The sequence below is a fragment of the Lynx canadensis genome, chromosome A1, assembly GCF_007474595.2.
Source record: "Lynx canadensis isolate LIC74 chromosome A1, mLynCan4.pri.v2, whole genome shotgun sequence".
NCBI classification, from domain to species: domain Eukaryota; kingdom Metazoa; phylum Chordata; class Mammalia; order Carnivora; family Felidae; genus Lynx; species Lynx canadensis.
The window spans coordinates 67,552,872-67,580,573 of record NC_044303.2 but is presented as its reverse complement, the minus strand read 5'-3'; the positions used below and the strand labels follow the sequence as shown (position 1 = coordinate 67,580,573).

At 37.9% G+C, this 27,702-nt stretch overlaps 1 protein-coding gene across 1 annotated transcript in view; it reads right to left on the bottom strand.

The window, feature by feature from the left end:
- The window catches only part of DNAJC3 (DnaJ heat shock protein family (Hsp40) member C3), a 90,357-nt gene that overhangs the window by 33,369 nt on the left and 29,286 nt on the right, over positions 1-27,702 (bottom strand). Inside the window, exons 4-7 of the mRNA XM_030312874.1 lie at positions 26,060-26,134; positions 4,734-4,886; positions 3,048-3,229; positions 2,476-2,595 (exon numbers count right to left, since the gene is read on the bottom strand). Of these exons, the coding sequence (XP_030168734.1) occupies positions 2,476-2,595; positions 3,048-3,229; positions 4,734-4,886; positions 26,060-26,134 (530 nt within the window). The remainder of the gene's footprint in view (positions 1-2,475; positions 2,596-3,047; positions 3,230-4,733; positions 4,887-26,059; positions 26,135-27,702) is intronic.

Here is a 27,702-nt window from a genome sequence, read left to right as displayed (position 1 = left end):
CTGAGGGGGAAACACAATATGAGAAAGCTTCCCGGGTTTTTTTGTTTGCTTCATATACTGCAGACTCGGAGCTGAAGAGACCAGCAACCCAGAAATGCCAATGGGTGCAGACAAAAAATCCAAAACCCAGCAAGAGCCTACTCTCTCAAGCCACAGGACCTGGAAAGGGCAGCCTGGCAAGACAGAAAATTTATGACAATAACAGCTCCACTCCAGCCAAACGCCACAGAAGAAAAAATAAGGCTCCCTCCCAATGCCAACAGGTCAAGTGGAGAGGCTATGACGAGGTGTGCCCACACCCCCACCATGGTGGTGTCAGAGAAGGCCAAGTGGGAAGCTAGGACTTTCATCCATGGCTGGAAGTAAATATCCCCCAACCTCCACCTGCTCCAAGCAGTAGTGAGAAACCCCACACCTCAGCTATCAACAAATGCCAACGGGGAAAACTTCTACCTCCCCGACAGCAACAAAGTGATACCCGCCCCTGCTTTGCTGGAACAATGTCTGAAAAAGCCAGGCAAAACAGATTTAAATTAAAAAACAGTCTTATAAAATGAAAGTGTCCAGGTTTCAATCAGAAACCACTCATCATACCAACAGACAGTAAGATCTCAAGCTGAACGAGAAAAGACAATAAATTCCAAAACCAATTATCTGACAAAGATCTTAAAGTAGCCTTGGCAATAGCAGCAGTGACAAACATGCTTAAAGAAATGAAAGCAATAGACGGCCTTGGCAAAGAAACAGAAGAGATACAAGAATAACGTTTGGTTATCAGAACTGAAAACTAGAAAAACCCAAATAAAAAGTTCACTGAACGTGCTCAACAGTAGAATGGAGGGGACAGAGAAAAGAATCAGTGAATTGGAATGATAAAAAAAATTACGAAATCTGATCAGAAAGAAAAGGAATGGAGAAAAATGAACAGAGCCTCAGGGACCTGTGGGGCTGAAACAAAAGAGCTAACATTTATGTCAATCAGAATCTAAGACAAAAACTAGAGATAGAGGGTAAAGCTAAAAAAATATTTCAAGACATAAAGGCTAAGGGGCACCTGGGTGGCTCAGTCAGTTAAGTATCAAACTTGATTTCAGCTCAGGTCGTGAGCTCATGGTTCATTGGTTCGAGCCCCACATTCGGCTCTGCGCTAAAGACAGCTCGGAGCCCGGAGCCTGCTTCAGATCCTGTGTCTCCCTCTCTCTCTCTGCCCCTCCCCTGCTTGCACGCTGTCTCTCTCTCAAAAATAAATAAATATTTAAAATATAAGCAATCTTTAAAAAGAAGTAATGGCTGAAACTTCCCAAGTTTGACAAGACACAAACCTACATATTCTAGAAGCTAAATAAATTCCAGATAGGATAAAAACAAAGAAATCCACACCAAGATACACCATAATTAAACTTCTGAATACTAAAAACAAAGAAAACAAATTTTGAAAGCAGTCAGAGGAAAATATGTTATTTTAGGGAAAAACAATCAGAATGACCATGGGTTTCTCATCAGGAACCATGGAGGCCACAAAGAAGTGGTACAATATTTTTCAGGTGCTCTAACAAAAGGACTTAACTGAGAATCTTATACCACAAGAAAGTCTCTATATACTCTGTATACATCTCTATCACTCTAGATCCCACATTATCTTTTAACAATCAGTTTATATGTCCGTCTCCCACACTAATCTTCAAGCTTCTTAACACCAAAAACCATGTCATATTCATCTCTGCACCCCTTAGTACATTGTCAGTGCCTGACACAGGAGATACTCAATAAATATTTGGTGAGGGGCGCCTGGGTGGCGCAGTCGGTTAAGCGTCCGACTTCAGCCAGGTCACGATCTCGCGGTCCGTGAGTTCGAGCCCCGCGTCGGGCTCTGGGCTGATGGCTCAGAGCCTGGAGCCTGTTTCCGATTCTGTGTCTCCCTCTCTCTCTCTACCCCTCCCCCGTTCATGCTCTGTCTCTCTCTGTCCCAAAAATAAATAAACGTTGAAAAAAAAAAATTTAAAAAAAAAAAAAAAAAAAAAAAAAATATTTGGTGAAATATAAATAAATCTGCTGGTAAGAATATTATGCAGTTACTATTACTTATATTCCGCCTTATTAAAAATAAGTACAGGGGCACCTGGGTGGCTCAGTCAGTTGAGCATCCAACGGAATTCACGCTTCGTGAGTTCGAGCCCCACGTCAGGCTCTGTGTTGACAGCTCAGAGCCTGCAGCCTGCTACAGATTCTGTGTCCCCCTCTCTCTCTGTTCCTCCTCTACTCGCACTCTCTCTTTCTGTGTATCTCAAAAATAAATAAATATTTAAAAATAATAATATTAAGTAGAGCTGCAGTAGTTTTGCCAAGGCCCGGGGCTATCTAGGATAGTCTATCCTCAATGGCTAATGAGTAAGAGAGCAAGCAGTTCAACTCTTCTTTTGTGCCCAGAAAAGACAGAGAAGGGAGGCTGTAGACTGCAGACAAACACATTCTTACCTGCCGTCTCTGATGAGCTCTTCAGCTGACTCAATTAGCTTATTAAGTTTCTTTACTTGTTTATAGTGTGCAAAACACCTTTTATGATCCTGGTCCAGTTTAAGACATTCACGAACTTCACTGCTCATGTATTTAAAAACAGGAAAATACTCCAAGTCAAAATAATTAATGACTGGTTTTCCACAATACAGAAATCACACTAAAGGTATTTTTTGCTTGTAACGATTAAACAAAACACACTGACTTAACAACTGACCATATACTTTTACATGTGGCATTGTGCCACACACACGTATTAACTCAAATTATAATAACTTAAGTAGAATTATACATTAAACACCCTATTTTCTTTCTGCAAATATATCTCTATTTTAATAAGCATAGCTCATGAAAATAAACTATGTGGAAATAAAATAACTTAGGGAAAATACAAAATATACAAATAAAGAATATAAAAACAACCTTAACCACAGTTTTAATTTAAAATTAAAGTCTTTAAAAACGGGATTATCATCTTACTGCCAACAGTGAAAAGAGGATGAGGACGAGATGTGTATGTCACTAGAGCTGACCTGAGGGACAGTTCATGGTCTCCTAGTTGATAGTACAGTGTGCTGATTTTATAAAAAGCCTCAGTATTATCATTCTTCAACTTTGATGCAGCTTTTAAGTCACTTATCGCTTTCCTAGGTTCCCCCTCTTTTATGAAACATTCAGCTCGAAGTTCCCGTAGTTCTGCATCCCAAACACAAACCTTGAGAAACAAGAGAACTAGACTTTAAGAAGCAGTAAACTATGCACACTCATACTTCATCCCGCGTAGTTTGCTGACACACTTATCAACATGAAACCATCTTCAATTACTGTGATTTCTATATCGTAAAGTATTAAAAAGGCTGATACAATTCAGATGCGACAAAATAATTTCTCCAAGGATATCTTCAATTCTAATGGGGGAAGGGATGTATACGCTAACAAGGCCCCTTTCCTACTTCCTTCAATTATATAATTTTAAAACTCTGAAAATAAGAATACATGGCATTACTATTAGAAGGCTGCTCCCAGTGAAGCACATCTGATTTTGAAAAGAATATTCTTTAGTCAGGTTTTTGTACTTAATCAACAATTCTAATTTCTAGTTCCAAAACATAAAATCTAGGTTCTAAACCTGCAAAATACTTCTATTCTACTAATAACTAAATAGAACTCTCTTTTGTAAAATGTTGTCTCCTTGAAATTAAATTCTCATACCACAAAAACAAAGAAAAGAGGAGAACAATGTGAGAAGGTGGAGGCTTCACCATTTCCACTTTGTCAAAATGTTTATAAATGCATGAGTTTTTTTTAAAAATGTAAACCCAAAAGGTCACCAATAGGGCCTGTGGAAGTATCTTTACACATTTCTTAGAGCTGTTCTAAGGTCATATCAACTTTTCACATATTTTAGATACCAAAATCAACACGTACATAAATTAAATATCTTGGCTAATCAAGTAGGTAAAAATGGTTATCTAAGTCCTGGAAGATAAAAATTATAACTTTATGTTTCCTTAACAAATCATAAACAAAATAATTTAATAAAACATGAATTCCACTCGACTGTATCACACAATTTCCTCTATAAAATTATCAAAGAAGCACCTACTCTACATACGTTAAGTTTCCTGCCATGATTAAATGCAATTGTACATCAAAGTGCCATGAAAATGATAAATAAACAAGAATTAGGATTGCTCCTACTTGAATATCTCAGTAGACTTCCTTCTGAAACCATCTGTCATTAAGTCCTTCAGAGGCAAGGAAACTATAGACTGAGCTCTTGTCTTGACCTCTGGGGCTTGTCAACATTCCATCTGCTTCTTCCCTATAGACTTCTCACTCTAAACCTTCTTCCCCTGAAACATTACTTTTCCTTTTTCTTCAACCAGTTCTTTCATCTTTCACCCCCTTTATCTAACTTCTAGAATTCTCTCCACCCCCCCATGCAAAATCAAACAAAAACAGTAAAGCAAGCAATGTATAAAAATGTGTAACTCCCATTCCACAGCACATCGAGTACATTTACTGCAAACTCCAGTTCCAAATTTTGTTCTACATAAACACCATCTCTCACTTAAGAGCTAAAAGCCCAAGGACCAATGTGATCTTATCCTCTCTAGGTTGCTTGTGATACATAACATGTCAAAGTGCATGAATGTGCCTCAGAGTAAAACACAGCATGTGTCAGGCTTGCCAGCTGCAATGTCTAAGAAACTTACCTCTAAAATCTTATCAAGGAAGGTTATAGCAGCAGTATAATCTGAGCTTTCAAAAGCATCAAGCGCTTGTGAGCGCAAACGCTGCATTTCATCAGATTTCACAAGTTGAAACTGGGCTTCCTTTTCTTCATTTTCACTTGGATTAGATTTGAGCTATAAGAATGAGAAGAGAAATTAAGCAGGGTTTTTAATCTCTTAAATCTAATACCCATAGTACACACACAACGATCTGACCATCGTAAATACTTAAATTCATCAGGGGAAAAAAGGGTAAGAGACGCTGGCAAAACTGGCTTGTGCAAGAACTTGCCCCCAGGGCTGACCAGCATGAGAGCACCTTTACCTCCATTTGTAAGGTACACAGGAGCGAGCTGTGAAATGACCTATGGTCCCCGCACCTTCCTAGGATGCAAACACACTTAGGACTGTGAAAGAGCAGAGATGAATGAAGTAAGGACAGCACCCTCCTCACTCTTAGGTTAAGCTCTGCGGAGTAATGAGAGTTTCATGTAGTGGGCCTTCTAGTTCTATATCCTAAATGTGTATTTTTAAGAATAAAATGATTTTACCAAAATAATGAAAAACATAGGGAAACTGAGGAGATGGCAGTATTTTTTAGAGGTTATAGAACAAAGATTTGGCACCAGAGGGGCTAAGGTGTAATGAGTAAGGAAGAATTTATGGGGGAAAATTAGAGTAATACTTTATCACAAGGCTTCTAATGGAGTTTTAAGACATGTACACATTGTCTCTTTTTTAATAACTTTATAAAGGTATAATTTATACCATAAAATTCATGCATTTTAAGTATGTGATTCTGATTTTTAACAAATGTACCAAGTATGTGACCGCTACCACAGTTTTAGGCCATTTCTGTCAAACTTTTAAGATCCCTTGTGTCTGCTTACAGTTCATTCTTGCTCCCAGCCCAGCCTAGGCACAGGGACTCTGAACAATTTCTTCCTCCATATGGACAATCTTAACCTTAATGGCTTAAAAAAATTGAGTGCCTACATTTAAAAGCTATTGACTTGGGTGAGGGGGGGACTTTTTTCATGGCAATTATAGTTTATATGTAATAACTTCTGAAATCTAATATTCTTACCAAGATGGGAATCATAGTTGATGGGTTCCAATTTGGGGTGAGGTAGTGCCAATGGGAGATTATTTCTAGAAATGTCTCTCCTTCAACTGACCAATAATACTGCTTCTCCTTTTAGTGGATTCATTTTTTTAAAAAAACACCCTACTAGCTACCTGGTAGGAGAGAACACTCCACATGAGAAACCTTGAGCATATTATTTCTTGGTAGAGGCTCTACATTTCTCCATTTGGTTTTCAGGATACTTAAGGTATTCTGTTTTGTCTGTTTAATCCTTAGCTTTGAAGGAATGGACAGGACTCTAAGTATTCATAGGTAACTAGGAACTCACAACCTCAGCTTGCTCTGGCAAGGACTGTCCCTCCATGACTGAATTATCCAGCTGAAGGGAGCTGCTGAGAGGCCGTGGCATGTTTATTTATGACTGTTTCATCATCTTCGGGCTGGTCTTGAATACTTCTGCCAGACCACACTGGAAGGAGGAAAATGTGCAGGCACTATCACTTTGCTGTGGGTAAAAGTAGTTTATTGATAACTTGTTTCCTGTACGTATACTACCACTCCTTTTTGAATAGGATACATTCATTAGAATGGATTAGAGATTGCCTCTTGTATGGAATTTGTCCCTTTTCTCTCTCAAACTTTACAGTCTAATCTCTACCACACAATTTTTCTTGCTGGAAGGTGAGAGCAGGTAAAGTCCTAAAGCCTGAGATTGAGGATGGAGCTCAGGCTCACTTGGTGCTCAGACAATGGGAATGGGAATGAGAAAGAGGGGGTGAGGTCAGGTCGTCTGGAGCTCTTTGAGGCTGGAGGGAACTAGGGGAGGGAGGAGATTCTTGCAAGGAGGGAAGAAAGGAGTCTGAGACTAAGGACTTACTTGTAACCCTGAGGACTTTCAAAGAGGGTTAAAGGAGATGAAAATTTTCACTCTTACCACAGGCCGGGCTCCTCCAAGATATTTACATGTAGGGATTGGACCCTGCTAGCATTTCCCTCTCCTTTTTTCACATTTCTTGATATCCCTTCTCTTTCTTTAGTGTTTCGTATTTCAGACCCTTTCAACCAAACCGCTACCTATGACAATATTCTATTTCTTATTTCTTACCGTTTACTGCGATCACTGAGCTTTTCGATATAAACCCGTAATAGCTATGGGATGGGGGGCTTATTAAAAGGGGTGAGCTGCTCTCTAATCTAATCTAAATACACTCCCATTTCTGGGATTTCAAATGAAAACTACAGGTTGGTAGTGGTGGTGGGCAGACTTCTAAGATGGCCCCAAAAGACCCCCAGGCTCCTGGAATTCATACCTTTGTGTGATCCCCTCTCCTACTCCTTTTAAGAAACAGAATGTGACAAAGGTGACAGGACATCACTTCCTTAGTTAGGTACAAAACACTGTGACCTCCATCTTGCTAGCACTCACTCTCTTGCTGGCATCTCTTGCCTTCTCACCTGTTCACTCTGACGAAGCAAGCTGCCTGCTGTGGGATGCTTTATGGGGAGACCCACAAAAGAAAGAACCAAGGGAAGCCTCTGGCTGACACTCAGAAAAAACAAAGGCCTCAACCTAACAGCTCAAGAGGAATTACATCCTGCCAACAACAAAGTGAATTTGGAAGTAGTCCCTTCACCAGCCAAATCTTCAGATAATACTGCAAGCCTATCTGACACCTTAACTGTAGCCTAGGAGAGACCCTGGGGCAGAGGACCCAGCTAAACCTGCCCAGATTCCTGACCCCATGAACTGTAAGATCACAAAGGTAGGAAGCTTTAAGCTGCTAACTTTGAGTAATTTGTTAAGCAGCAACAGAGAACTAATATAGTGGTTTTACCATTTTTCAATGGCCAGGTTGTGAATATTTCCAAACAGATTTTCTACCATTAATGTTTTAAAATAAAATCTAAATGGGGAAAAAAACAAACCCTCAGCCCAAACCTTGGCTTTATCACTTACTATCTGTATATTATTTGCATTTTCTTCACCAATAAAAGGGGAATAATAATGCTTACACCCTGAGGAGCAGTCATTGAGAAATCAAAAGGACCACCACATAGCGAGTATTCCAAAAAATGCTAATAAAAATTCCAAGCTCCTTTTTTGAACTTTCTAGAATATATAAATTCATAATGAGGACAGGATGCAAGACATAATACATACTTTAAAAGGCCATTCAATTTATTTATCATTGCATTCCATACCAGCCAACTTGAACTGGATGCCTTTACAATTAAAGTCCCAGAATAATAAAACCTTAATTTGACTCAAGGTCAAAATAAAATTAGACTTTAGCATAAAATATATTCACCAAACTGCCTGTTGCTCAAGAAATTAATCTTCCAATTCTATTAAATTTAATTATGGTTTTAAGAGGTAAGTAGCACAAGTTTACATTTTTAATTTGTTACTATTTGATAACATGGAAAAATATGTAATATTTGAGGTATATTGCAATATTCTCTAGCAACTCCTAGAATTTGCCTTCACCAATTCTTTCCTAAGTCTTTAAGGGATCTATACAAAAATAATACTAATTTGAATGTCAATAAAAAGCCCCAATTTTTGAAAAATAATTATATCCAAGCCAGGGAGTAGGTGATTGAGTTAAAGTATTCTAAGGCCCCTGTAATTTTCTGGAGGAAGCTAAAGATATTGATTATCTATAAACCTTAGTAAGCATGGATGTTGAAATTCGTGAAGTAACGACTAAGAGAAAAAGATATTCTTAAGGACTATCTTCACTGACACAAAAGAAACAGTTGGATAAATAGAATCTAAGAGAAATAGACACAAAAGATGTAAAGTTGCATTTCTTATACCAACCAAGCCAGCAAAAATACTACTGATACCAAGTGGTATTGAAGTTATGGGGCTCATAGAACCCCCCTAAACTGCTGGTGGGAATATAAATTGGAATAACCACTTAACGAGACAGTGCCAAACTGGCCAGCTTTAAAATGCCCATAACTTTCAAAGTAGCAATTATCCTCTTAGGTATATATCCTATAGTAGTGATTCTCAGTGTATGATCCAGGGACCCTTGGGAATCCTTAATACTCTTTCAGGGGTCTGTGGGGCCAAAACACATATGGATAAAAGACAAAGTACCCATTCAAAGTGCAGCCTAAACTAATGGATTTCATTATGACAGAGTACTACAAGTTCACTGGCAGGATTTCAGAGTCCACATTGCAACTAACCAATAACTACTGGAGTTTTGGTGTAACATCGAAGAGTATCCACAATTATATAAAAAGACTATTAAAACATTCTTCCTTTTCCAACTGCTTATATGTATAAACCACATTTTCTTCAATAGTACTTCAACCAAAATATAAATCAGATCTGGGAATCTGATGGTCTTCAAGTAAGCCACATATTAAAGAGATTTGTAAAAATGTAAAACTTATCTCATTAAACTTTTTGTTTTTGAAAATATAGTTAGGTTGCATGCAAAAAAAATCTATATTAACATAATGGGTTTGTTACTTTTAAATTAATAAGTATTTTTTAATTTCTAAAATTAACTTCTAATCCCGTAAATATTGCTAAACAAAAGGTCTCTGGAGGCCTCCATATTGACTAGTATAATGGGATCCTGAGAGCCATCTTAAGAACTGCTGCCCTAGAGGGACGCAGCACGTACAAGGAAAACGAGCAAGAACGTTCAATGAACCTGACAAAATATAAATTCAAATATTTGTGAAATTCGTAAATAAAACCTACCAGAAATGAAACATGGAAATGTGAGGATAGGCTAATTTCTCACAATTATAACACAAGAAAAAAGGTATCTTCGAGATTCCAAAACTCTCTTGTTCCCTCATACAATTTTCATCAAACCAACACCCTTTTCATGTCCCATTTCCTCCTAGCCTCCCTAACTGTTCCATACTATGGTAGTAATCGCTTCTCTCTAAATGCCGAAATCACGTAAGAAACTCTTAACAAGGAAGTAACCTAAGAAATCATCCTGCCCAATCAACTCGCACTTTGTAAATGAAAATACTGAGTCTCACAGTATTGACAGGATAATGATAACTTGCCCAACATCACACAGCTAATCAGGAGAAAAAGTGAGGTGGGTCTCCCAACTTCTAGTCGTGTTCTTAATTCTTAATTTTATCGTTTTATCCAAACTTATATGTCACTTCTTATAAATATCTCTGTGCTATTAATTTTTTACATATTTAGCGCTTATTTCCTCCAACTAAAGTATAAACTGCTAAAAAACAGGACTTTTGCCTTAATGCCTACATTGCATGCCTATCTTTCTTTTTTCATTTATACTATTACCCATGAGCTAGATTTTACTACCCCAACTTTAGATAAAGAAATTGAATGATTATGTAACTTGCCAGAAGTCTTGCTTACTTTCCAACTAAGGTCTGTATCTCCAAAGCCCATGTTTTTGGATGATGGTGATGATGAAGATCAATCATGACAGCAGAAAACATTTACTGAGTCCTCTCTAGGTTTCAGGCAATATTCTAAAGCTAAACCAAAAGCCCTAAAGGGCATTTTGGATTATCTCCATTTTACACAGGAGGAAACTATGGCTCAAAGTCACTTCCAGAGCCTACATTCTTAACCGCTCCCTCTTACATGTACGCTGACGCCAAACATGCAACTGCCCACCTTACATCTCCAGCAAGACATCTTAACAGCGTTTCACTAAGAAGAATTCCACGTCCCATTCCCAACCCACTGCCACTGTCACTATCACCATCCCATGCTGTTCAAAAATGGCTCCTCTTGGGGCGCCTGGGTGGCTCCATCGGTTAAGCGGCCGACTTCGTCTCAGGTCATGGTCTCACTCCGTGAGTTTGAGCCCCGCGTCAGGCTCTGTGCTGACAGCTCAGAGCCTGGAGCCTGTTTCAGATTCTGTGTCTCCCTCTCTCTGACCCTCCCCTGTTCATGCTCTGTCTCTCCCTGTCTCAAAAATAAATGAAACGTTAAAAAAAATTTTTAAAAATGGCTCCTCTTATTATTTAGGATGTTAGATTCCTCTTTCCTTGATGTAATTAGGAGTCCAACTCCATTTTACTGCTGCTATCTTTTAAGCCTCATCCTTCCCTCTTCCCTTTCTGCCTCACATCTAAAGCAAGGTGATAAAGCATACTTTGATTTCTCTCAGTGGAATGAGTCTTACCATCAGCCCATCAACATGACTGCATATGCGCAAAAATGGTCTAGCACGCTTGACTCCAGTTATTAACACCGTTGGTACTATACATACAGGTTTTAACTGCCAAAGTCTTCATGAAGTTAATGTATAACAGAAAGGCAATGAGCAGAGCAGTGTGATAATAAAAACTTGTGTCTAAGTCTCAAATAGCTCTTTCTATAAGCACAAAATAAAAATATTAAGTTATAAGAAGGCATTATTAACCAGCAGCATTTATTCTTTTAATACAGCATAAAATAATAACATGTCTTACAATTGATAGCTCCTTATATCTGATGAATTATGGCATATTTATACTATTACCCATATATAGCATTATTTCTGATTCAAAGAAAAAGAGAGCAACTGTAGCAAGCTATAGCACACATTGCTATCTTTATATTAAATTATAACTAAATTTATTTCATGCCTTTAAAAGTACTGCTCCCTTTTCTTCCTAGTTCATAATACTTAGTATTTTTTTTTAACTTTGGTTATTTCTGATTTAGTTAACTTGAGGCACCACAATCATTCTTTCTGTACTAAAAGATTAAAGATGGAAAAAACAATGCCTAAAGTTATATTGATGCATTTGGTAGATTTATGGTAGTTTGTCTTCAAGTAACACAAACTACCAATGAAGAGTTTATTTATTAAAAATCACACCAAAGCTTTGTACTTAAATAAAAAATTAAATTGCAATTGGCACTGATATTTATCTAATAATATGGCTTCTCACCAAAAACAAAACGTGAGTTGCCAATTTCATCAAAATGAAAAATACCGAAATATGAAATAAACATTTAAACTGATCATTACCTTCACTGTATTTGGATCACATGGAACACTGCCTTGATCTAAAGATTTTTCACTTAAACCCAAAGCATTGATAGCAAAGATAAATAAGGAAAAGATAAAACACCAAAGTCCAAAAACAGATGAGTTTAAAGTGCATTTACTGTATCTTGAAGTTGATAAGAAGGAAGAATTTATAGATCACAAATTATTAAATAAAATGAGTTGCTGAGAATCAGGAAAATTTTTAAAACTTTTTTTTAATGTTTATTTTTTATTTTTGAGAGAGAAACAGAGCATGAGCAGGGAAGGGGCAGAGAGAGAGGGAGACACAGAATCCAAAGAAGGCTCCAGGGTCTGAGCTGTCAGCACAGGGCTCAAATTCACTAACCATGAGATCATGACCTGAGCCGAAGTCATACACTTAACCAACTGAGCCACCCAGGCGCTCCAGGATATTTTTATAAAAATAAGGGAGTCGGGGGCGGCTGGCTGGCTGAGTGGGTTAAACATCCAACTCTTGGTTTCAGCTCAGGTCAGCACAGAGCCTGCTTGGGATTCTCTCTCACTCTCCCTCTCTCTCTGCCACCCCCACTCATGTTGTCTCTGTCTCTCTCAAAAATAAGTAAACTTAAAAAAAAAAAAAAGAATAAGAGCGTCAAACCATATGATCATTTTCAACAGATGCAGAAAAAGCATTTGACAAAGTACAACATCCATTCACGATAAAAACCATCAACAAAATAGGTTTAAAGGGAACAGACTTCAACATAATAAAGACCATATATGAAAAACCCACAGCAAACATCACCCTCAATGAGGAAGAATGGAGAGCCCCTCCCCTAAGGTCAGGAACAAGACAAGGATGTCCACTCTCACCACTTCTAATCAATATATCACTGGACATCCTAGCCACAGCAATCAGACAACAAAAAGAAATAAAAGGCATAAAAATCTATAAGGAAGAAGTCAAACTTTCCCTATTTGCAGCTGACATGATATTATATACAGAAAACCTGAAAAACTCTACCAAAAAACTGCTAGAACTGATTAACAAATTCAGTAAAGTCGCAGGATACAAAATTACTCTACAGAAATCTGTTGCACTTCTATACATCAATAATGAAACAGCAGAAAAAGAAATTAAGAAAACAATCCCATTTACTACTGTACCCCAAATGGTAAGATACCCAGAAATAAACCTCACCAAAGAGGTGAAAGACCTGTACTCTGAAAACTATAGAACACTGATGAAAGAAACTGAAGATGATGCAAAGAAATGGAAAGACATTCCACGTTCATGGATTGGAGGGCACTGTTAAAATATCTATACTACCCAAAGCAATCTGCACATTTAATGCAATCTCTATCAAAATACCAACAGCATTTTTCATAGAACAAACAATCCTAAAATTTGTATGAAACTACAAAAGACCTGGAATAGCCAAAGCAATCTTAAAGAGGAAAAAAAAAAAAAAAACTAAGTTGGAGGCATCACAATTCCAGACTTCAAGTTATATCACAAAGCTGTAGTAATCAAACAGCATGGTACTTGCACAAAAATAGAAACATATAGATCAAGGGAACAGAATACAAAATCCAGAAATAAACCCACAATTATATCATCAATTAATCTTTGACCATCCAATGAAAGACTCTCCAATGAAAAAGTCTCTTCAACAAATGGTGTTGGGAAAACTGGATAGCAACATGTGGAAGAATGAAACTGGACCACTTTCCTATGCTATACACAAAAATAAATTCAAAATGGATTAAAGACCTAAATGTAAGACCTGAAACCATACAAATCCTAGAAGAGAGCACAGGCAGTAATTTCTCTGACATCAGCTGAGCAACTTTTTTCTAGATATGTCTCCTGAGGCAAGGAAAACAAAAGCAATAATAAACTATTGATAAACTATATCAAAATAAAAAGCTTCTGCACTTGTTGTGATGACTACACGGTGATGTGTGGAAGTGCTAAATTACTATATCGTACACCTGAAACCAATATAACACTGTAAGTTAAGTAATGGAAATTAAAATAAAAACTTTAAAAAATAAAACAAATTTAAAAAATAAAAAGCTTCTATACAGTAAAGGAAACAATCAACAAAAACTAAATGGCAACCTACAAATTGGGAGAAGATACTTACAAAAGACATATCCAATAAAGGGTATCTAAAATATGTAAAGAACTTATAAAATTCAACACCCAAAAACAAATAATCCAATTTAAAAATGGGCAGAAGACATGAACAGACATTTCTCCAAAGAAGACATACAGACGGCCAACAGACATATGAAAAGATATTCATCGTCACTCACTGTCAGAGAAATGCAAATCAAAACTATACCTCACACCTGTCAGAATGGCTAAAATCAACAACGCAACAAACAATAGGTGTTGGCGAGGATGCAGAGAAAGGGGAACCCTCTTGCATTGTTGGTGGGAATGCAAACTGGTGCAGCCACTCTGAAAAACAGAATGGAGTTTCCTCAGAAAGTTAAAAATAGAACTACCCTATGGCCCAGCAATCACACTACTGGGTATTTACCCAAAGAATACAAAAACACTAATTCAAAGGGACACATGCACTCCTATATTTATAGCAGTGTTATTTACAATAGCCAGGATATGGAAGCAGCCCAAGTGTCCATCGATTAATCAAAGGATAAAGAAGATGTTTAAGAAACAGGACTGCCTGGGGCGCCTGGGTGGCGCAGTCGGTTAAGCGTCCGACTTCAGTCAGGTCACGATCTCGCGGTCCGTGAGTTTGAGCCCTGCGTCGGGCTCTGGGCTGATGGCTCAGAGCCTGGAGCCTGTTTCCGATTCTGTGTCTCCCTCTCTCTCTGCCCCTCCCCCGTTCATGCTCTGTCTCTCTCTGTCCCAAAAACAAATAAACGTTGAAGAAAAAAAAAAATTAAAAAAAAAAAAAAAAAAGAAACAGGACTGCCTGGGTAGCTCAGTCGGTTGAGTGTCCCACTCTTGGTCTTGGCTCAGGTCATGATCTCACAGTTCGTGGGATCAAGCCCCACATAGGGCTCTTCACTGACAACACGGAGCCTGCTTGGGATTCTCTCTCCCTCTCTCTCTCTCTGCCCCTCCCCCGCTCACTCTCATGCTTTCTCTCTCTCAAAATAAATAAATTTTTTTAAAAAAATGCTTAAAAAACAAAACAAATGAGCAAAGGGGAAAAAGAGAAACTAAGAAACAGACTCTTAACTACAGAGAACAAACTAATGGTCACCAGAGGGGATGGGGGCGGGGTAGGTGGGTGATTAAGGGGATTAAGGAGTGTGCATTTGTGATGAGCACTAAGTGATTAAAATAAAAACTTGAGGAAAAAAAAGTATAAGACAGGCATATTTTCTCTACCCATCCTTCTCTCCTAAATAATTGTTCTCTGAGTTTCTATCTGAGGGAATAGCATGGACATGTAATCAATTTGAACAATCCAGAAACCTGGGCATCATACCTAATTGTTCCTTCTCCCTTAGCACAATCACTGCATCTCTCTTGATCCAACCTCCTAAATGTCCACCTATTTCTCTCAATCCCCACCTACTCCAGCCTAATCTTTGGCCTCCATAAAGTCACACTTGGACTACTTACTGCAACAGCTTAATTATCAGACTGTTTACTTCCACTCTCATCTTCTTCCAACCCATTTTCCAGAGTAGTCTGGGTTTTACTGAAGCAAAACCCTGATCATGACATTCCCAGCATAAACCTTCCATGGCTATTAAACGAATGAACAAACACACACCCAGGTCCCAGCACTACATATGTCCTCTCTGCAATCAGACCCCTGCTTACCTGTCCAGCATTCTCAAACCCCTACTCCAGTGGTACTAGAGGTGTCGTTTTCTTAAATGACAGGATGCTCACCGTCTGCCTGGATGGCCCTCCCAGCCACTTTGCTAACACAGATTCATTCATTCTCTTACCATTCAGACTTCAAGTACATCCTCCTTTAAAAAGGCCTTTCTTGACTCCAGACTCCCAAATCCCAGCTAAGTTAGGTGACCATTGTGTCTGTTCCCACAGGGCTCAATCACAACATTTGTCATATGGTATCATATTCGCCAGATTATTTCTTACCCTAGTACAATCTCTCCAAAGGCTGAGACTAGTTTTCTTCATCAGCAATTCTCTAACACCTACCATTCTGCCTTGCAAATAATATGCACTCAAATGCTCACTGACCTAACAAATGACCACATGCACTGGCTACAGCAGGAGTCACTGATGGCTCCAAGACAAACTAAACCACGTAAAGTACTGATCAGGATTAGGATAGCTGGTATGGACCTGACGTGATGCTCATTTACAGGACAGCCTCCAACAGTAGAGTAACCTGTACACCTAACAAAGAACGAGTTTCTCACTGTAGCCCAAAAAGAGATTAAGTATATTCAAATTTCTGTTCCGTTATGTAAAATGTAGTTGAATACATCTACCTGGTTGTATACAGCACTTTACTAGTATGATTAAATCTTTACTATATGTAACAGGCTCGTAAATGCTCCTAAATACCACAAAAAGTCCATTTAACTAAAAAATATATAAAGCAAACAAGTTATTATGGATCATCTATATTCACAAATCTTTAAAAATTAATAAGGATTCTTTAATTGCTAAAAATAAAATGCAGTCATAACACAAAATTTATCTTTTCAAACGAGACCCAGAAATCATCTACTTTATGGTACCAAACGTTAAAGATAGGATGTCATCTATACAATTTCTATGCTTTGCAATGAGGAAAACAAGGTGCTCAGAAGGGAAGAACTTCTCAAAATCACCTTTCTTTCAAGAAGTACCAATGTTATCAGTTTCTTGCTTATCTTTCCAGAGGTTTTTGTCTGTATATAAGCAAATACACGTTTTCTCACACTTCTTAACGCGAATAACAACAAATGTTCTGTACCATGTGAAACACATACAGGTTTGAGTCCTGTGCCCATATTCGACAGGAATAGCCCTCAGAGCATGCATACAATTACTAATGACAGCAGAGAGCAACAGTACAGTGCATAAGAATGCAGGTTCTAGAATTTTCTAACCTACTTTCTTGCTACTGGTGTAATCTTGGGCAAGTCACCAAACTTCTCTGAACCTCTATTTGCTCAGCTGAAAATGAGACTACCAGTATGCCAGACCACAGAGGCAGAATAGCGATTAAGTGAAATAATCCATCCAAGTCCTTAGCAATACGCCCCGTGCATGCTGAGTGCTGTACAAACCATGGCTAAAGTACAAAAGTAGATCTAAAACCCAACGCTCCTTCCTGCCTCTTGTTCCAAAACTTGTCTTTTTTCTTCAGAATTTGTTTTATACAACTTTAAAACAGAAAAAAACTATAAATGTTAACCAATTGCCACTTATACCAGTTTAGCACACAAAAGTTTTCTGTAATCAGAAATAGCATTTACACACAACTTTTATTTTGCCCTTTAATTGACTTTATTTTGTAATGTAGGTCTATAAATCAATAGCAAACATAAATAATTCTTGTTCATGAATATTATTCTATCATACTGACACAATATTCTCTAATAGTTTCCAAAACAAATAGAACTCCAATAAGTATCTTTGGGCAAAATGTTTTTCTTTCATAATACTTACCGCCAGATTTTTCTGTAAAAGTTCTATTTATACTTGCAATGTCAACAGTATTATATAACTGGAAACAGTTATAAACTGGAAAGTCTCATCAAGGTTGGGCTGTATGTTATCTATTTTTGCTAAACATAAGAGATAGTGGTCCTGTGAATAGTTCTAATGTTCATCTTTACATTTAGAAAGACTGGACACTGTGGACACTGGGTTTGGGTTTATATCTCGTGTTGTCCATCTGATAACATTCTTTTATCATTTTCCCAGTAGAATCAAGGTTCCAAATGCTTAAAATTTAATCATTTATATACATATGTTAACTGATAAGTTCTTCTCAATATTCTCATTTCATGATGCTCTAACACCTACACCCTTGGGACACTGTAATTACTGTTCAGACAAAAGATATACATGTCAGATTTTCTAATTATTAATCTGAATCTTAAGTCCAGGTATTTCCAATTTATTCCAAGTGAAACATAAAATAACTGTAAAATAATAAATTCTGTACTTGAATCTTCCTCTAAACCCAATCCAATCTAATATAATTATTATTACACACAACAAAATTGTTATTACATAATAAACATAGCTTTTGCAGTGTTAAGATTTAACCTGGCCTCCCATCTGTATTCCCATGGGGAACTGAGGTGGCTCTGTTGGTTAAGTGTCTGACTCTTGATCTTGGCTCAGGTCAGGATCGCATGGTTCGTGGGTTCGAGCCCTGCGTCAGGCTCCACGCTGACAGTGTGGAGCTTGCTTGGGATTCTCTCTCTCCCTCTCTCTCTGCCCCTCCCTGCTCACTCTCTCTCTCTAAATAAGTAAATAAACATTAAAAAAATTTTTTTTAATTTCTTCTACAAATTTAAATATGTGAACACTTTCCTGAAGAAAAAAAAATCACAAAGATTATTCAATATGAAAAATGAAATTAAAAACACAGTACCAGGGGCACCTGGGTGGCTCAGTCGGTTGAGCGTCCGACTTCAGCTCAGGTCATGACCTCACGGTTCGTGGGTTTGAGCCCCGCATTGGGCTCTGTGGTGACAGCTCAGAGCCTGGAGCCTGCTTCTGATTCTGTGTCTCACTCTCTCTCTCTGCCCCTCCCCTGCTCACACTGTCTCTCTCTGTCTCTCAAAAATAAATAAATGTAAAAAACATTTTAAAAAAACAAAAAAACACAGTACCATTTTAAATCATCCCTCCCACACCCAAAAAAGAACTCGGGTATATACATTTAACAAAATATGTACAGGATCTGTACATTGCAAGTTACAAAACACTGATAAAAGAAATCAAAGACCTAAACAAATGGGAAGGCATATTATGTTCATGGATTGGAAGACTCAACATAATAAGTATTTCATTTCTCCCCAAACTGACTTTTAAGCTTATTGCAATTCCTTTCCTATCAAAATATCAGCAAGGCTTTTTGTAGACATAGAGAAGTTTATTCTAAATTTACATAAAAGGGTAAAGGCCAGGGAATAGCTAAAACGATACTGACAGAGAAGAATAAAGTGAGAAGGAATCACTCCACTCCCTAGTAAGACTCCTTATAGAGCTAAAACACCAACAGAGTACAGGAATGGCAGAGGGATAGACACACAGAAAACAGAAGAGAGAACCCAGAAATACACCCACCCAAGTACAGCAAACGTCTTATTTTTAAAGGTGTGAAAGCACTTCAGTGAAGGACAGAAAGCCTTTTCAAAATATGGTGCTGGAACAATGGCATATCCAAAGGCAAAACAAATCAACCTCAACCTAAACTTCACACATTACACAAACATTAAGTCAAAATAGAACACAGACTTAAATGTAAAACATAAGACCATAAAACTTTAAAAAAAAATAACATAGGAGAAAACGTTCGGAACATAAGGCTTGGAGAATAGTTCTTCAACAGGACACCAAAAACAGTGTATGCAGAAGAAAAAGCAAAATGGATAGACTGAATATCATCAAAATTAAAAACATCTTCTCTCTGTGAATAGTAAAAGTGAATAGTAAAAGACAAGCTGTGGACAGGGAGAACATATTTGCCGACCACACATGTGATAAAGTATTGAAAATACATAAAGAGGGGCACCTGGGTGGCTCAGTCAGTTAAGCATCCGACTCTTGATCTTGGCTCAGGTCATGATTTCATGGTTCATGTGACCAAGCTCCCAGTCAGCCTCTGTGCTCACTGCGTGGAGCCTGCTTGGGATTCTCTCTCCCTCTCCCTCCCTCTCTCTCTCTGCCCCTCCCCTGCTAGCAGGCACACCCATGTGCTCTCTCAAAATAAATAAATTTTAAAAAGAAAAAAGCAGTGACAAAACCACATACTGGCAAAGATGCAGAGGAACATAAAATGGCACAGTCACTCTGAAAAGCAGTTTGGTGGTTCCTTATAAAACTAAACAGGCAATTATGACACAACCCAGAAATTGCACTTCTAGGCATTTATCCCAGGAAAATGAAAACTTCTGTTCACACTAAAACCTATGCAAGAATATCTGTAGCATTAAAAAAAAAAAAAAGTTCATACCAGTTTTATTCATAATTGTGAAAAAGTGGAAACAACCCAAATGTCCATTAATTGATGAACGAGTGTCACACACATACCATGGACTACTTAGCAATTAAAAGGAACTAAGTGATATATGCAACAATCTGAATGAATCTCCAGGGAATTATATGGAGTAAAAAAAAGTCAATGCCAAAAGGTTATATAATGTTTGTCCATGTATAATGTTTGAAATGTCAAAATTAAAGAAATGAGTAACAAATTAGTGGTTGCCGAAAGTGGATGAGGGGCCAAAACAGTATGTGAGGGAAGTGGGTGTGCTTATAAAAGGGCAACAGGAAGGATCCTTGTGGCAACAGAAGTGCTGAGTATGTTAACTGCGGTGTAAATAAAACGTGTATCAAATTAAACATACACGCAGACACGGACACTAGGCCTGGGTGGCTCAGTCCATTGAGCATCTGATTCTTGGTTTTGGCTCAGGTCATAATCTCACAATTTGTGGGATGGAGCCCCACATCTGGCTCTGCACTGACAGTGAGGAGCCTGCTTGGAATTCTCTGTCTCCCTCTCTCTCTGCCCCTCCCCCGATCGCTGTCTCTTGCAAAATAAATACACAAACATTAAAAAAAAAAAAAAAAACAAATGAACACTACTACTAAAACTGAGGAAATCTGAATAGACAGATTGTATCAATGTCAATATCTTTGTTGTAATATCGTACTATAGTTTTACAAGATGTTATCATTGGGGGACAGTAGGTATTGGGTAAAGGGTACACAGGATCTCTCTGTATTATTAATTACAACTGTATGGGAATCTACAATTATCTCAATACAAATTTCAATTAAAAATAAAAAATCATTCAATTCAGTTGCATACTGTCATGGAAGTATCCTATAATAATAATAGCAACGGCAATTTTAAGAATGCACTAGCAGAAGTATGACCGTCAGAAAACAATCGAAAAGTGGCAATGCTGGCTGGTTCTTTGAAAGAATAAACAAAATTGATAAGCCCCTAGCCAGGCTTATAAAAAAGAAAAGAGAGAGGACCCAAATAGATAAAATCATGAATGAAAGAGATCACAACAAACACTACAGAAATACAAACAACTGTACGAGAATACCATGAAAAATTATATGCCAACACACGAGGCAATCTGGAAGAAATGGACAAATTCCTAGAAACTCATGCACTACCAAAACTGAAACAGTAAGAGACAGAAAATTTGAACATACCCATAACCAGCAAAGAAACTGAATCAGTTATCAAAAATCTCCCAACAAACAAATCTCCCAGAGTCCTGGGCCAGATGGCCTCCCAGGGGAATTCTACCAGACATTCATTTTCTTAAAGAGTATTCTCTTTTTATTTTCTTTTTTAAGTTTATTTATTTATTTATTTAGAGAGAGAGAGCATGCACACGTGAGTTGGGGAGGGGCAGAAAGAGAGAATCCCAAGCAGGCTCCACGCTGTCAGTGCAGAGCTCGACACGGGGCTCGAACCCAAGGACCATGAGATCATGACCTGAGCCGAAACTAAGAGACACTCAACTGCACTATTCACATGATCAAATGGGATTTATTGCTGGGCTGCAGGGCTGGCTTAGTGTTCGCAAATCAATCAGTGCAATACACCACATTAACACAAGAAAGGATAAGAACTATATGATCCTCTCAGGGGCACCTGGGTGGCTCAGTCGTTTGAGGGTCCGACTTTGTCTCAGGTCATGATCTCGCAGTTCGTGAGTTTAAGCCCTGCGTTGGACTCTGTGCTGACAGCTCGGAGCCTGGAGCCTGCTTCCGATTCTGTGTCTCCCTCTCTGTCCCTTCCCCCCTCATGCTCTGTCTCTCTCTGTCTCTCAAAGACGGATAAACATTAAAAAAAAAAAAAAAAAGAACTATAGGATCCTCTCAATAGATGCAGAAAAAGCATTTGAGAAAATACAGCATCCTTTCTTGATAAAAACTCTCAAGAAAGTTGGGAGTAGAAGGAACATACCTCAGCATTATAAATGCCATATATGAAAGACTCACAGCTGTAACACCCTCAATGGGGAAAAACTGAGAGCTTTGTCACTAAGGTCAGGAACAGGGATTTCCACTCTCACCACTGTGGTTCAAGTTAGTATTGGAAGTCCTAGCCTCAGCAATCAGACAACAAAAAGAAATAAAAGGCATACAAGGAAGGAAGGAAGAAGTCAAACTTTCACTCTTCACAGATGACATGATACTCTACGTGGAAAACCCAAAAGACTCCACCAAAAAACTGCTAGAATTGATATATGAATTCAACAAAGTCACAGAATATAAAATCAACATAATGAAACTGGTTGCAGAAAGAGAAATTAAGAAAACAATCCCACTTACGATTGCCCCAAAAGCCTTAAGATACCTAGGAATAAACCTAATAACCAAAAAAGTAAGTTCTGTACACTATAGAAAGCTTATGAAAGAAACTGAAGAAGACACAAAGAAATGGAAAAACATTCCATGCTCACGGATTGAAGAACAAATATTGTTAAAATGTCGACACTACAAAGCAATCTACACGTGCAACGAAATCCCCATCAAAAATAATAGCATTCTTCATAGAGCTAGAACAAATAATCCTAAAATTTGTATGGAACCAGAAAAGACCCTAAAATTTGTATGGAACCAGAAAAGACCCTGAATAGCCAAAGTAATGTTGAAAAAGAAAAGCAAAGCTGGAAGCATCCCAATCCTGGACTTCAAGCTGTATTCCAAAGCAGTAATCATCAAGACTGTATGGTACTGGCACAAAAACAGACGCAAAGATCATTGGAACAGAATGGAGAACCTAGATATGATATGGACCCACAAATGTATGGCCAATTAATCTTCCACAAAGCAGGAAAGAATATGGAATGGAAAAGATAGTCTCTTCAAATGGTGCTGGGAAAACTGGACAGCAACATGCAGAAGAAGGAACTTGGACCACTTTCCTATAACATACACAAAAATAAATTCAAAACGGATGGAAGACCTAAATGTGAGTCAGAAAACCATCAAAATCCTATAGGAGAACACAGGCAGCAACCTCTTTGACCTTGGCCACAGTAACCTCTTACTTGACATGTCTCCAGAGGCAAGGGAAACAAAAGCAAAAATGAACTACTGGGACCTCATGAGGATAAAAAGCTTCTGCACTGCAAAGGAAACAGTCAACAAAACTAAAAGGCAACCAACAGAATGGGAAAAGATATTTGCAAATGACATATCAGATAAAGGGTTAGTATCCAAAAACTACGAAGAACTTATCAAACTCAACACCCAAAAACAAATAATCCAGTGAAGTAATGGGCAGAAGACAGGAACAGACACATCGAGATGGCTAACAGACACATGAAAAGATGTTCAACATCACTCATCAGGAAGTTACAAATGTTCAACATCACTCATCATCAGGGAAATACAAATCAAAACCGCACTGAGATACCACCTCACACCAGTCAGAGTGGCTCAAATTAACAACTCAGGAAACAAGACACGTTGGCAAGAGAGAAAGGGGAACCCTCTTACACTTTTGGTGGGAATGCAGCCACTCTGGAAAACAGAATGGAGACTCCTCAAAAAATTAAACATAGAACTACCCTATTACCCAGCATTTGACTGCTAGGTATTTATCCAAAAGATAGAAAAATGCTGATTCAAAGGGGCACATGCACCCCAATGTTTATAGCAGCACTATCAAAAATAGCTAAATTATGGAAAGATCCCAAATGGCTACTGACTGATGAATGGATAAAGAAGAGGTGGGGTGTGTGTGTGTGTGTGTGTGTGTGTGTGTTTGTGTGTGTGTATACAATGGAATATTATTCAGTCATCAAAAAGAAATGAAATCTTGCCATTTGCAACATTGTAGATAGAACTAGAGGGTGTTATGCTATGCAAAATAAGTCAGAGAAAGACAAATATATGATTTCACTCATGGAATTTAAGAAACACAACAGATGAACATAGGGAAGGAAAAATAAGATAAAAACAGAGAGGGAGGCAAACCATAAGACTCTTAACTACAGAGAACAAACTGAGGTCTGCTGGAGGGGAGGTGGGTAGGGGGATGGGCTAAAAGGATGACGGGCATTAAGGAGAGCACTTGTTAGGATGAGCACTGGGTGTCATATGTAAGTGGGTTCTACTCCTGAAATCAATACTACACTGTATGTTAACTTACTTGAAGTTAAATGAATAAATTTTAAAAAATAAATAAAAGTGGAAAGTCCCCCTTTTGTTTCTGTGAGGTTTGGGAGGGTTTTTTTTGTTTGTTTTTTAGAGAGAGAGCAAATGCAGGGGAGGGCAAAGGGAGGGGGGCGGGAGGGAGAAAAGGGATGGGAGGAGGGAGAGGAGAGGAAAGAAGAAAGAGAGGAGAGAGGGGGAGAGGGAGGGGAGAAGGAGGGGGAAGGGGAGGGAGAGAGACAACATCTTAAGCAGGCTCCATGCTCAATGTGGAAACTGACACAGGGCTCAATCCCACAACCCTGGAATCATGACCTGAGCTGAAATCAAGAGTTGGATGTTCAACTGACAGAACCACTCAGCCACCCCTCTGTGAGGTTTTAATATTGATCACAGAAAAGACATTAACTGAAGACATACCCAAAATTCAAAGAACTCACTTTTCCAGAAGGATATATCCAATGCCCAGTAAGGATTAATTTTTGCTAAAGCTTTCTTCTAAATTGTGTTATTCCTAAAAGGCTACTCTAATGTTGTGATTGAGAAACAATTCTACATAATAGATTTAGGCATTTGTTAAAAAGAAGGAAACTCATTCTTATGTTTTATCATTCATCCATCCATTCAACAAATTTCTCACAACACTTGCTATGTATAAGAACGAGGCTGGGGACTCAGATGCCATCACATCCCACGACCTATCCTTCAGCCTGTTCTCAAGCACCTTCCCAAGTAGTAAGGAAAATTAAATAAACATAAAAGGACATCCAGTTTTACTGAGACCAGGAGACAGCTGCTGATTAGATTTTAATACAATTAAGTCTAATGTTTAATTTCTCTGCATATGACTGAGTACTGTGAAAACACTGAGGTTATGAAATACTAAGGGTATAAAATACTGAGGTTATGAAAATATTAGAAATTTCAGTTTTATTTTCATAGTGGTTATCATCTAGTAACTAAGTATTTTTATAAACTACAAAAATGCAAATAATGAACAATGGGGTTTTATACAGTTGACCTTTGAACAACACAGGGTTAGGGGCACCGATGCCACCCACCCCACGCAGTCAAATCCTCATAAAACTTCTGACTCCCCCAAAACTACTAGTAGTCTACTGTTAACCAGAAGCCTTAACAATAACATAGTCAATTAACACATACTCTGTATGTTATACGTATTATATACTGTATTCTTACAATAAAGTAAGCTAGAGAAAAGAAAACATTATTAAGAATATCATAAGGAAGAGAAAATGCATTAACAGTACTTATACAGCCCACATAAAAGTGGACCCATGCAGTTCAAATCCATTTTGTTCAAGGGTCAACTGTATATATGCCCTTTCTAGACCACTTCAGAAACAAATCCAGATGGAACAAAAATGCAGGTCTTAAAATAAGCTTCATGAGGGCATAAAGACTTTGGCTGTCTCTCCAACAAATCATTTTTCAATTATAGGTAATCTATAACATCCCCCAATGAATTCAAAACACTACACTTTGTAGAGTAGCCATACAGGAAATTACAAAACTCCCTTTTAAGAATGTCTCCTTATTCCTTCAAATCAAATGAAGTGTTTCCCAGGGGTATCTAGAGGAGTTTTAGAATAGTTCAGTTGATATCTCTAGATCCTCACGGAAAACAAAGCAGAACACGTGAGCTATATAAACTGAATTAAAATTATATATTCATTCCATATACTTTATCTTCCAACTTTTAAAGTGATTCTTTCATGTCAGTCACTATGTATTAATACAGAAACTGTGATTTTTATATATACAAATCAAATGATTTTCCCTTTTAGCTACAAAGTTATTACTAAATGTCTTACTATATAAAAAAATAAGTCCAACATGTTCACTCATCTTCATAAAGGAGTTCAACATCTTCATAAAGCCAAATACAAGCTGAACTTACCACTTTTTTAAAATCATCTTCTGCTTCATCAAGTTTTCCTTGTTTGAGTAATAAGTGACCTCTCTGTAATCTTGCCTAGAAAAAAGAAAGGGCGTTCTGAGAACCACGCATTACCAAATTTTCTTTAAACACAAAGAATGAAACCAAATACACTAATGAACTATTAACGAAATATTTATTTTTCCAATGCCCATTTGACTTGGCACTCTTGAGAACAATTCCTGGAACCAATGAATGTGTATAATTTTTAAGCATTAAATATGCTTCTTTAAAAATACTTTTTGTGCTATATCCCCCAAAATTGAAAATATGTATCCACACAGATCTTGTACATGGATGTTCAAATCAATAGCTAAAAAGTAGAAATCACCCAAATTCCTATCAACTAATAAATCAATAAGCAAATGTGACATGCACACACACACACACACACACACACACACACACATACAATGGAATATTGCTATTGTTATTCAGCATTAAAAGTAATGAAGTACTGACACGTGCTACAACATGGGTAAACCGTAAAAACAATATGCTAAGTGAAAGAAGTCAGACACAAAAGGACAAATACTGAATGATTTCATTTATATGAAATGTCCAAATAGGCAAGCCCACACAGACAGAAAGAAAAGTGGTTGCCAGAGTCCAGGGCATAAATGGGGAGGGACTGCTAATGGGTACTCAATTTCTTTTGGGGGTGATAAAAATGTTCTGGAACTAGACAGTGGTGATGCCTGCACAACCTTGTGAATACACTAAAACACCACTGAATTATACACTTTAAAAAAGGATGAATTTGATGATATGTGAATTTTATCTCAATATTTTTTTTTTTGGCCATCGTAATAACTTTTTTGTCACCACAAAAAAAAAAAGCTGTGTAATTTGGGACTTTACCAATCAAAGTTCTAGATATAATTTTGTTTTTATTAACTTTGGAAATATTCACTCTACTACAACCGAATAACACCTCTTCCCTTTTCCCATGCATCATTTTTCCCCCTCCATCTCTGGTATTCCTCTTCTCATGTGCATGATCCCATCTCTTCCAAGAATACCACTCTCTGATGACCAATGTGACCATAAGACAGAAACCACACTGACATTCCACTAAAACTTAACACATTACTGGGGCGCCTGGGTGGCTCAGTCGGTTGTGTCCGACTTCAGCTCAGGTTATGATCTCGCGGTCGATGGGTTCGAGCCCCGCATCTGGCTCTGTGCTGACAGCCCAGAGCCTGGAACCCGCTTCGGATTCTGTGTCTCCCTCTCTCTCTGCCCCTCCCTCACTCACACTCTGTCTCTCTCTGTCTCAAAAATAAATAAACATTAAAAACAAAAATTAAAAAAAAAAACTTAACACATTACTTTGACAGTACAAAAAATTTCCCTGATCCTCTGTTAAGCGCATCAACACACATAAAAAGGAAAACGAAGCCACTTTAACTAACTAATAATACTAGGAAAATGAACTACTCAACTTTTGTGAAAGGTTGTGCTCAGCTAGGTAAAGTAACAGATTAAAAGAAAGTCTGACACTTGGCAATTCTGTCCTAAAATAATAATAATATTTCAAACCAAACATTCACCCATATCTAATCAGTTATCCCAAGTCCTTTTTAGATTATGGCAGGATATAA